Source organism: Phoenix dactylifera, chromosome 5, assembly GCF_009389715.1.
Source record: "Phoenix dactylifera cultivar Barhee BC4 chromosome 5, palm_55x_up_171113_PBpolish2nd_filt_p, whole genome shotgun sequence".
NCBI classification, from domain to species: domain Eukaryota; kingdom Viridiplantae; phylum Streptophyta; class Magnoliopsida; order Arecales; family Arecaceae; genus Phoenix; species Phoenix dactylifera.
The window spans coordinates 2667095-2679631 of NC_052396.1; the positions used below are offsets into that span (position 1 = coordinate 2667095).

General features: G+C 40.0%; 1 protein-coding gene across 1 annotated transcript in view; it reads right to left on the reverse strand.

Annotated features, from left to right (window-relative positions):
- Positions 1-4752, reverse strand: part of LOC103704667 (serine/threonine-protein kinase D6PKL1-like) — a 6280-nt gene extending 1528 nt beyond the window's left edge. The window contains exons 1-2 of the mRNA XM_039126499.1: positions 4566-4752; positions 2512-3996 (exon numbers count right to left, since the gene is read on the reverse strand). Coding sequence (XP_038982427.1) covers positions 2512-3755 — 1244 coding nt within the window. The 5' untranslated portion in view covers positions 3756-3996; positions 4566-4752. The remainder of the gene's footprint in view (positions 1-2511; positions 3997-4565) is intronic.
- Between the last annotated feature and the right edge of the window lie 7785 nt (positions 4753-12537).

Genomic DNA, 12537 nt, shown 5'->3' on the forward strand with positions numbered 1-12537 from the left:
GAAGGATTTCTCACAAGCTGTTCAAATAATTTTGTCTGCCTGTGGGTTTGGTAGTACTTGGAGATGCTAAAATATTGTGAACTGTTTGATCTCCACCAAGGATTAGTTCAAAAGTTATTCAACAGCCAACATTTTTGCACTATGTAGATTGTATATCATAATTCTAAGGCATGCCAAAAGAAATACTAGAAAAGAAAACGTGGTCATGTAAACTTTTCATCAATTGTAGGTCAGTGTTACAATATGTTATTCTCAGTAAAGGCTATGGCGACCAACTAAAAAGCAATGAGAGCTAATTCATGGGAAAAAAGTTAGCACATCTTTACTTAAATCTCCTTCTTTACTTCAGTGAGTTCAATAAAGAATTGAGAGGTAATCCTTTGTTGGGAGAGGACAAACATGCAATGTGTCAGATATGTTTGGTCTAGGAAGAATGGGATAATCACAAAAATGGATGTTGATGTTTTGATGTAAAAAATGCTCTAGCTCATGTGATGTAGAAGATATCAATTATAATTTAGTTCTAAGAAGTAACAGCAGGAAGGGGAGCGACATTGGGGACGAAAATACAGAAGCAAAGCTCCTCAAAAATGATACAAGAAGAAGCACCTATAAGTCGTACAGATCATATCCAAGTGCACTTATGGATGAATTTACCAAAGGAACAAATCTTGAAAATGATACAGGTGGAAGCACTTACAAAGCATGTAGATGATATTTTTAGTAAAAATATTAATACTTAAATGGTCAAAAATAAATGGAGAAACAACTAGTTAATTCAAAACTTCTGTACAAGTCAATGAGTCATGCTTGCGCATGAAAACTTTTAGGAACTAGAATAAGACACTTAAGTGGTTTTCAGTGCAGGTGCAGCATCGAAGGCACACAGTTTCTGCAGTTTCTGCAGCTGAGTCAAGCCAATTGTTTGGACAAAAGAGAAGGCCCTCAGAAACATTTTTAAATATAAATTTCTATTCGAGTCTTCAAGACCAGTATAGATAGCATGAGTCAATAAACTTGGAATGCTTAAGGATCTCCATTCCATAAATTGTTTACACAAAAACACTATAGAACTGTTCATACAGATATGAGTGAATCCGAGCACAATGTCCACCATTGTTATGTGGGTTAATTTGCTGGGGAACCCGATACACCAAAGTATCATTACACAAATTGTCATATGGAATTGTTACCAATATTGTCGATCATAATTAGATATAGGGTTTCTGATTTCAGTTTTGATGTTTAAATCACAAAGAAGATGATTACAAGAACTATTAAAAATACAACCTTACAGTCTATAATGGCATTATGAAAACAATAAACCCCATGATTCAATTAGTTGCTGCATGGTCCAAGCTGGGTTGCTGAACTGCACCACAGACCCCATAGATTGAAAGAAATATGGGACTGACCCTCTTAATTATGAAAGTTGTTGCAAGTTCAGTAAAAATTTGGAAAGCTATCCCTGCCTTTTGTTTGGTGTAATCAGACCTAGATGGTGAAGACATATTCTACTTCCCTCACCAGGATTATTTATTAAGGTACCTATTGGGGGCAATCCTACTGGTTCAACATGCATTCATGGTCAGATCTCTGCATACACCATCACAGAACAAGACTAATAAGGCCCTGAAAATCAATATAAATCCAGCAAATAAAAACGACAAGGCAGTTTGCATGCTCAAAAACTAACATTGTGAACAAAAATTGGTAAATAAATCCAGTGAACAACCCCCACTATGATGTATAAGTTAATACGCATCACACATACATGAAGCAGTTTTTCCTAAAAAACCCCATGCAAACATGTCAAGAAACTGAATAAGAGAGCAACAGTTTTCTCCTTTTGATCAATTACATTAGAAAAGCTAAAATAGAACAAGAAAAACCTAATCCAACATGTCATTTCTGGATGTTCTGCTGCACTACATTTTAACTTTGGAACTTTTAATTATATGCATATCCAGAATTGCATGAAATCACTTTAATCTATCAATATACAGATGAGTAAACTGATAAAGGGGGCATATAGACAATAACCGATCTTATTATTTCAGAATGAAGACAAGAACTCATGAAATTATTTTTATAATGAAAAGGATGTATTGAAGAGGCATCAAAATGTGCTTTTCTGAACAATCCCAATCAGAATCAAAATAGTATGCTTCTAACTTATCAACAGAACAACTAGTGGGATAGAAAATAGTTACAACCAACATCAACTGCGAAAACCCTCCTTTTAGGATTTTGCCAAGAAGCAGGAAGGTTGAAACTTGAACTTAGAATGCATGAAAACAGAGAGCAATATATCCACACCGATTATGCCTTATTGCTTCACCAAAAAAAGGCACCAAGGAAAACAGTGTAGTTTTCAATGGCCATTGTTGTACCAAGAACAGAAGGTGAATAGTAGCTCAGAAAGTCAACAGCCATATAAAGAAATTACCAACACAACTAGTAAATGGGTAATTAATGAGCTAAAACAGTGATTCTTGTCTTAAACTCTACCTTGCTGCATACTCAGAGAAGTGCTTTCCTGGCTGCCGCTGCCTCAATGTGTGCAAATCACCGCCTGGACAGAACTCCATGACCAAGCATGAGAACCTGTCGGTCTCAAAATGTGTATACAAAGTCGGCAGGAATGGGTGATCTAGAAGTTGGAGGATTTCCCTTTCCGTCTGAGCCCTCGTCAACTTCTTCCTGCTTGCCAAGGATGCCTTGTCCATCACTTTCATTGCAAAGTAGCATCTGGTCCCGCTCAACTCAGACAGATAAACGCTACCAATGTCGCCACATCCAAGCCGTTTGAGCAGTCTAAAATGGCTCATCCCCAGTATACCATCCCGAGCCCGAACAGCAATAATAGCCTTCCATCTTGGGTCATTACCCTTGTGAGGCTTACTAGCACTTCCTGTGACATTACTCCAGTTGCTATCATCACTTACACCACTGCTATCACTCGCTCTACTCATACTAGTTTTCGCACTCTCGAGTGAGTCTCCTCTAACGCTTCCTTTGCCACTTTCACAGTGCCTTTCCACACTAAGCATTCCATCACTAGTAATCCCTTCGCTTCTATAAGTGCTCGTGCAGCTGTTCACAACACTCATAGTGGTCATCACACCTGTGCTGTCGATGCTGCTGTGAGGACTCACATTGCCACTGGGAGGGAGGGAAGCATCCCACACACACTCCTTCTCTTCGGAGTCTGGAGGCAAGAATGCATTCTCCGTGGACTGCGATGCACGTGGAACAGAAAATGGAGAAGATCCCGTGCCCGACTCAGTGGCCTCTTCAGCCAAACTTTCAACCGGTGAGACAACCGCCGCATTTGGTTTTGTCCCTGAAACTCGGATCGAAAGATCTTCTATAAAGGGACCTTTGACAGTTAAGCCTTTTACCAAGCACCCTGTTTCAGACTTACCCTGGTCTATAGCTACATATACCGTCCTCATGAGGTCTGTATCAATTGGCTCTGGGGGATGACTTGCCCCGGAGAAAGAACCTCGCCCTCCTTCTTCACAAGAGTCGACACTCCTGAAGCTATCAGCCTCAGGTGCTAGTTCCTTCTCTTCGGTCAGAAAACCCTTCCCTTTCGATGCCTTCATGGGTATAGGTGGATCTAAATTTTCAGACTTTTGAGCACTAGATGGACCTTCTTCACCTATCAAACTGTTCCCATGGGTACACAATGGCCGATCAGGACCAGGGAGCTGCCTGGACGGCATCTTCGACTCAGAACCCCTTTCCATCTCCGGTAAATCTTTACCATTACCAAGCTTTGATCCAATAATGTGCTACCCTGAGCGCAGAAGCTTCTGAAAAACCAATCAAACTGTGGCGTATCCACACCGTGGACTGGACAGCAGGCATCTCAAGATGAAGCTTCCTGTAGACTCGCGCGAATTAGACTAGCTCATAAATTTCACCAATTTTAACATTACATCCATCTCCTCTCGTGCTACAATGGCCCTTTCTCTTCTTTCCACAGACCTTAAAAACCACACACACGCACACACACAAAAAAACACTCATTAGACCAAATTGTCGGAGCTCCTAATATCCATCCTCCAATACAGACAAAGTACAGGCAACATGATTGGAAAGATCTTTCGAATAACAAGAACAAATCCATAGATCTTTACCAAAATCCCCACCAAGCACCGCAAACCGACGTTCTATAACGGTTAAAACTACAAAATATCAAACAAAGGAAACGAAAATTTAATCTTTCTATAAACTTCAAAAAAAAAAAAATCAAACCAACTCCCTGGGATTTCCATCAAATAACCCATACAAAAAAAAGAAATAAATAAATAAATAAATAAAAGGAAATCAAGAACTCTGACATTCCCAAAACTCCTCATTCCGGTTTGAAACACACACCCATCCTTCCAATCCACGCAATAAACGAAGAATGGAAAAAACAAACAAAAAAAAACCCCTCCAAAGCGGAAATCGTCCCCAGAAAAACTCCAAGCTCTGAAGCCAAAAGGGAAGAAAAAGGTTAAAAAAAAAAAAACGATCTATTAGAGAACAACGGCGGAATTAGATGCCCTCACCTCCAAATACGAGACGGTAAAGATGCAACGGGAGCGAGCTCAAGGCTAGGGTTTTCGGAGCACGAGCTTGGTTTTGCCACTCGTCCTAACTCCCACTTCCTCCTGTCCCCCTCTCTCTCTCTCTCTTCTTCCTGTAAAGGGCAAGAAGAGTGGCAGGAGTGTGAGAGTGGAGAGCAGCAGCCACAGCTTCTCTTTCCCCATTTTTTATTTTTATTTTATTCATTTCTCTTTCCGCCTTAACTTTTTGGGATCGCCTCTCTTTAATTTCTTTAATTGATCTCGTTTTAACGCTTCTAACCGCAATTAAAGTTTAATTAATCAAGTGGTTGAGCCCGGGACCGAAAGCGAGTAGCCTCGGCCAGCGGGCGGGCCCGGGGTTGCGCCCCTTCAGCGCTGCACCCGTCCCTCCTTCGCCATTCCTCATCGGCATCGCTCACAACTCGTACGGATCTCGACACGCGCTTTCCCGCCGTTGGATCTCCGTCAGACGTCAGGGCCTCGCTTTGACTGGATGTCTGGGTGCCCTCCACTCGGGAGGAGGCACAACGGCCGTTGGATTATTGGTTGATGGTGGTGATATGAGCGAAGACATCAGATGGTGATCAGTGGGGAACGAGAATCGTTGGTGGTGTCTGCGGAAGGGGACAAGATGTCGTGTCGTCGTCACACTCTCCGTCTCTTCTCTCTCCCAGCGTACCGGTGATCGTATTGATCCCCCGAAAGCACGGTGAAGACGTACTCTTACTTTCAATCAACTAGTTCCGTGTTCGAAACTTACGGGCGTCGTTTAATTATGGAGACCGAATGCTTCCTGCTCGAGCACGGAGTCTGAAAGAATGTATCGCTCTATTGGTAGTCTCGGTGATGCTAGGTGTAACGTACTCATATGTGGTATTCGTGCCGGAGTCTAAAGGGATAACCGAGCCGGACCTACGGATGGAAAAAGTATGAGTAAAACCGGTCGGAGTGCCTAATACATGGTCATTTCTGTCCGCATCGAATATTCTCCTGACGGAGTGGAGGCTCAGTAGAGGCTATTACGCGGGGGTGGACTTGTCCCTTCCTCCTCCCTTCCTCTTTTTTTTAAGAAAAAAAAATAATCCTCCCCCTTCTTTGTGTCTCCTTGTTGTGGGAGAGTCCGCATAAAAATTTGTATAAATATCATTTGCGAGGAGGTGACGGCATGTGAGTTCTCGTGGAAGATGATGGGTGCATGTCTGCCACCCGTAGTTTGAATCGCATCGGCAAGTCTCATGCATGGCTTCTCCTGCCATGGAAAGATGGAAGGAGTGGATGCCACGCAGGCACGCAGCTTGTAGTCATGACACCATCGACTCTTAGCTAGCATCTTCCACTAGGCGAGCATATGAATTATATGTTGAGTTGGAACATTATTTCAAGTTTAGTTAATGAGAAAATAAAAAAAAAGACTTCCAAGTTTGGCTAGGAATTTCAAAGAGAATGAAGAAATAAGTTTTTTTTATGAGAATAAGTTTTCAATATTTCAGAAGGAAGAAAAATTTATATGAAATATTGAGAAACATACTTTTTTCACGAGCTAAAAATTGTAGTTTTTTTTTTTTTTTTTTGCTAAAGCGGATGGATCATACCTGACGAGTATGGATGCATTCAATAAAATTAAAAAAAAGTATCAGGGACAACTTCTCATCTCCAGTCCATAGGGTATCATCGAAGTGACCGGCTTTCAAGCAATTTTTTTTGTAACTTTTTATTAAGCACATAATAGATATTTTAAATATTTTTTTTAAAAAAATGATATTCGATCAAAAATAAATCATTCTATAAAATATGTTTTCTATATAATATATTTGGATATTATTTTTTTAAAAAAAATATTTTAGTGAGAGTTTTTTTTTTTTTCCATCCCATGCGAGTTAGTTGTTGGTGAGGTTGCTTGGCGTGCAGGATGATTCTACGCACCCAATGATGAGATGTTGAAAGAAGGTTTGTAAGAACATGACATGAAGTGAAAATGGTGGTGTTGAGTAAGGCCATGGGTAGGATATGACAGAGAAATTCAATGAAATCATATTTTTATTAATAGTTTTTTATCTTTGATGAGTATAATAATAATGAGTTGTGACAGAAATATACTAATAAATTAAAAATATCACAATAATTGAATGCGTCAAACGATCTGCGAAAGTTGTACCCTCATTTCATGTTAAGTATGAACCATGCAACAACATCTCCATGATATTGAGCCTTGTGATGGATTACACGGAATCAATTTCCAAACTCAACGGTCAAATTGAGCCACACCCAACTCCCATGGACCACCAAGCGGGTGATGACTTGTACAGGGGACCTCCTTTAAATAAAATTCATGCAGAGATAGGTGCCTGCCAAACCCACTTGCAACTCACCCAAGGATTATAGGGTTCTGGTTGATAGGTGGCCCCATCTTATAAAGATGATCATGATGATCATGATCATAATGATGATGACAGTGATGGCAATAAAACTGGAGTTTGACAAGATCCAAAAAGCGAGCCCGGATGTCTTGTGATTAAATGATTAGGTTAGATTTTTTATGTTATTTTTTCCCTGATTTTGCTAGCCTAGGGATCCTCCCATTCAAATCTAATGCCTTGATTTATTTGTTTTTATAAGGGCTAGGAATAAGGGATGTGTCTCACTTCCTCGATTTATCCTAAAAAAATATTAGGGTTAGGCATGGCTTTGGAAGCATTTGATGTTGGAATTAGGGAAAGGGTGCTGCTGGTCCGGGCCTCTTTCATGATTCCTTCCCACTTTACTCTGATAAAAGCCAGTGGGGTGGGGTTTGGAGGTGGTGGGCTTCATTACCAATCCACCATACAAAGGTAGGGTCTCATATCTTCTTTTTTTTTTGTCATGCCAATGAAGGGATCATTCAGTCACTTGAAGTATGCATTACCTTGGTCACCAAAGTCTGTGTTCTTTGACCGTCACTGTACTAATTAGCGAATTTTAGAGGGATCCAACCTCGCCGCTACCGGTGGAAAAGATCATGAAGAAATACTGTAGAAGCACCCAAATTACGGTCCACCGCCTAAAGTTTTCGGCTCCTTAAAATGAGCTTTTTGATCATGAGCTGTAGTTAGATGGACATAAAATATATAAACTGCTTAGGCACTAATGTTGCCGGTTTTAGACTCATAATGCATCAAAGTAGGGTAAAAGACACCTAAGGCTGCAAGGGTACTTCTGAAAAAAAGAGGTGTAATATGAGGACTTTTCGGAGGATCATCCATCCTAGTATTACACTCGCCAAGAGTCTACAAGGGCTAAGGCCACTATCAATAGCTTTTTTACTTTTCTTTATCCTCTTTCAGCAATAATGAATGATAAAATAACCACTTTAATCTTATCCCATTAACATGAACCGGATTGAATCAACCAGTGATCTGCCTTTTTTATATACCAAAATTGAATTCATGAGTCAGGCTTGGATGCTAAACTAAAACCTAAAATCTAGTTGGCTTAAACAATGATGCAAGAAAATAGATCTGGATCAGATATCCAATTGTTCCGATCGAATCCAACAGAAACTAATACAAAGGTTCATGTCCAGTCAATACAAACCGGTTACAGTAAGAGTACCGTATGGGCTGGATTTATGTTAGAGTGGTGAATTTATTCTAAGTGACTTCAGTTTTAGCACAAAGCTAACTTCAAATCTATTCAATATTAATGATCATCGGAGCTCTGATAATGAAATGAAGCTGTGAATGTCTCTGTAAATTTTGTAGGATTAATCAAAGTAGTGAGATCTTTTATTTGTATCCGTAATTGTTTTTGTGGAGGCGACTTGCTTCCTCTGTTCAGAGAGAGAGAGAGAGAGAGAGAGAGATTATTTAATGTCCTGCAACACTGCAAATGAGATTGCTTGAGATTTCCATTGAAGGCTTTTTGATGCAGGCTTGCAGCATGGAAGCTGCCTTTGACATTCTCTACAGTCCATGTTAAGTGAAGGCTAGATGTCTCCCCACCTTACTTTTATTAGCATTAAAGACCCAAATCAGGCATGTTCAAATATTTTTATATGGAAAATCTATAACATAATTTCTTAAAAGTTAATTTCTCAAAGAAAAGAATAAAAGATAATCCTAGATTTAAATTTCGCCATAGGGTTGGAGAAAAAAAAGGATAGAATTTCAATAATTATCCGCAACCTTTGTTGAGCCAATTTATAATATCTGGCACGATCTTCATCATAAAGTATCCATTCTTGAAACTAGGGGTGGCAAAATATGACCTGACCCGTGTTCGACCCGCCATAAACAAGTTTGGATTTGGCCTAAATAAGTTCGGGTCGTAAACAGATCGACCCGTTTAACCTGTTTATTAATTAGGTCGGATACGGGTTTTAGATGTCTGACCCGTTTAAACCGTTTAATCCGTTTAACTGTTGGGCAGGTTAAACAGGTCTAAATAGGTTAAACATGTTAAACAGGTCTAAACAGGTTAAACGGGTCTAAACAGGTCTAAACAGGTCGGGCTGGGCAAGTTAAACAGGTTGGGTTGGGCAGGTTAAACAGGTCTAAATAGGTTAAACGAGTCAGGTTGGGCAAACAGGTTAAACATGTCGGGTCGGGTTGGGTAAATAGGTTACCTGTTTATTAAACAGGTTAAACGGGTTAGGTCGGGTTACCTGTTTAATAAACAGGTCAGGTTTAGGTTGTAATTTCTGACCTGTTTAATAAACAGGTCGGGTTCAGGTTTATGATTTTCTGACCCGACCTGCATGTGACCCGATCCGTTTATGATCCGACCCGACCCAATTGCCACCCCTATTTGAAACAAGAATTATTATATTATTATAAATTATAATTTTTTAATAATAATGTTGCAGCCTGGATGATGTCATATGCGGCCAATCACAAAAGGGCTATATTGTGAACTACTGGTATGTTTCATTTGATTGCTTTCATATTTTATTTTCTGATTCTTATGGGTGTATTTATACTAGATTGGTATGATAAATTTGGTTTATTAAAAAAATAATAATCATTATAATATATAACAATCTTGGAGGCCTTCTACTTTATATAAACTCATTTACTAATAATAAAATTTAAATAATGGATGAGCTTTGCTCTGATACCTTTTTTTCTACACCGTCCATTTAGTTCAAATGAACGGTATACATTTAAGCTGTTAAGGGGAGGGAAACCAGATATACCTCTGTTACGGGGGGTTCCCCGAATTTAGTCCCACATCGGCCGTGTAGCGGGAATGTCTGTGCCATATAATGGGGGGCTCAATCACCCTTCCCTAAGGAGGCGCCTTTTGTGGGGCAAAACCGTGAGGCGCCGTGAGGAGGGCTCCGGGTACGCTCGACCCCCGAATCGGACCCAAAGCGGACAATACCTTCTGGGGGACACTCTCTCTTCTGCTGCTTGACTGGTGTGTGGGCTCTGCTGGTGACGGGGTGTAAATCCCGCATCAGATGGCGCTAGAAGGAGGGCCTCGGCCCTCCGCCTATCCAGCAAGGAGCCGACCCGGGCACAGGACCTCCCCGCTGGGGGGGCTGTGTTACGGGGGGTTCCCCGAATTTAGTCCCACATCGGCCGTGTAGCGGGAAGGTCTGTGCCATATAATGGGGGGCTCAATCACCCTTCCCTAAGGAGGCGCCTTTTGTGGGGCAAAACCGTGAGGCGCCGTGAGGAGGGCTCCGGGTACGCTCGACTCCCGAATCGGACCCAAAGCGGACAATACCTTCTGGGGGACACTCTCTCTTCTGCTGCTTGGCTGGTGTGTGGGCTTTGCTGGTGACGGGGTGTAAATCCCGCATCAACCTCACAGGTAACCGGTTAAAAATGGGAAAGTATCTGTAAAATTTTAAGGCATTTGGGATGTTTTATCCCGAGTTAGTTTCTCGATAAAACAATAATGTAAACATAAAAAATTCAAGTTAAGAAACCAGACATGGTAGAGAGAGAGAGAGAGAGAGAGAGGGAGAGAGAGAGAGATGGGAGGAAACGAACTTTCACTTTCCTTCATCTGGTTCAACCAAGATGTGTAGGATGAGAAAGTACATGTCGAAAGTAAAAAAAAAAAAGAGCTCCTTGTTCCAGAGCTGATTGGTTTGCAACATTCTTTTGAATTGTAGTTAGGTTGTGAGAACTCCTATAGGCATAAGTTTAGTTCCACATCATGCACTGGATGGATTCTAAATATTGTATAGCGCCAGAAAATCTAAATAAAATTTTTTAGCTAGTTTTTTTTAGATATGGTCCTAAATTGTTATAAATGTTATCAATCTAGATCAAATCTAGATCATGATTTATTTGAACTAGGGGATACTCCAAATATGAAATAGGATGGTACCAGCAGGCAGCAGTACTGTACCATTCCAACGTGAAATCAATAACGGGGGTAACAAATGCTGAAACCCAATGTATGGATATGTATTGGTTGCTCTAGTGTGTACGGATACATATTAGCAAGTTTTCTATATTCTGAATCTATCAATTTTGGTACGTATCAATACTAGTTCTGATGGAAAAATGATACAGGGTTTGATATAGGCATTTAAAACCTTGGAAATGTGATTGCATATGTTGGCTTCTAATCCACTTTAAAATTTACAGATTAATTAAAATTGATTGCTCTATTCTCTCACCATCTTATTCTTGTCTCCTTTTCTCAAAAAATATGTCCTCTTACAATAGCCATGGAGTTTGTTGGGTCATGATGGCCCTTTCATAAAACTGTGTGGCGCTTCAAATTGGCCGCTTGATCTACAGAATTGAATCTATATAATTGATATATTACAAAAAGAAAAAGACTGCCAGTTTCCAGTAAAGCGAAATGCAGCTTTATAATTTGATGGTTATTATTTTCATTGATAATTATAAAGGGACTCAAACGCCAGATCAAATGCGAGCATGTAAATATACCTCTGATCTTAGTTTGAGCCAATGATATGACATGATTTGCACGTCCCGTAATTTCTGCTAATGGGTTTGCCACTCATTGCCATGCTGAGTCAAAAACTCATATTGTGTTTCAGAAATAACTTGGGGACAACAATAGTCAAGTCCCCAAGGTTGTGCAATAGCTATTTGAGTTCAAGGGACACAATAGTTATATGCAGTACGATCTTATGCTTTTCCTGGAAAAGGAGGAGAAATGATCATGTTGTCAAAGCTTGCTGCCCAGACACTAGGTAGGAAACAGGAGCAATCAGATTTGAGAAAACAACAACAACAACAACAACCCAAAAAAAAAAAGAAGAAGAAAAGAGAAGAAAGGGTAAGGAGGGGATGGGGGTGTTCCTTGTAGTTCAAAGGATAAAAAGAATTAAGCAGTGCTTTTAGATGGGTTTTGCTCCCTTTATAGAAACAATACATAAACCTGCCCTAAAATTAAGCTGCAGGATACATTCTTCCAACTGATACAAAGAGTATTTCACTGCCTCTTGCAGGTGACCTCAGTGCTGTAACATTCAAATCTATGCGCGCTTAGGCATAATCCGTATTCGTTTTTATGTCTATTGCAAAAGCCCTAAGTACCAAAAGGCGCAAGACCATCCAGAAATCTGAAGGATTCCTCAAATAGAACACCAATGTCATTAGTATCTACACAATTTGGAGATTTTGCACACCTTGAGTATCTTAAGAACAGAAAGGTCTAGGGCTAAGAAGACATCTTTAATCATTGTCTAGCCACGGATGCCCCATTGATATAGGAAAGCTTGTTTCCCTAATTAAAATTTAAAATCTCTCTCTAAATTATTCAATGTTAGATCTAATAAATTCGTTCCTTCAAAGCTGATCTCAGAAGAGCACGTCTTTAACGATAGCATTGGTAATGCCATTAAAAAAATGAACAATCCGCTTTGTTTTAAGCATTTAGAAGAAAACATGTGATTTACAATGCTAGTGTCGATCGTTATTGTTGATGCTAATGCTTCTAAGTTGCATCTTAAAAACAACAAATCAGCAGTCGCAGATTTCATGAA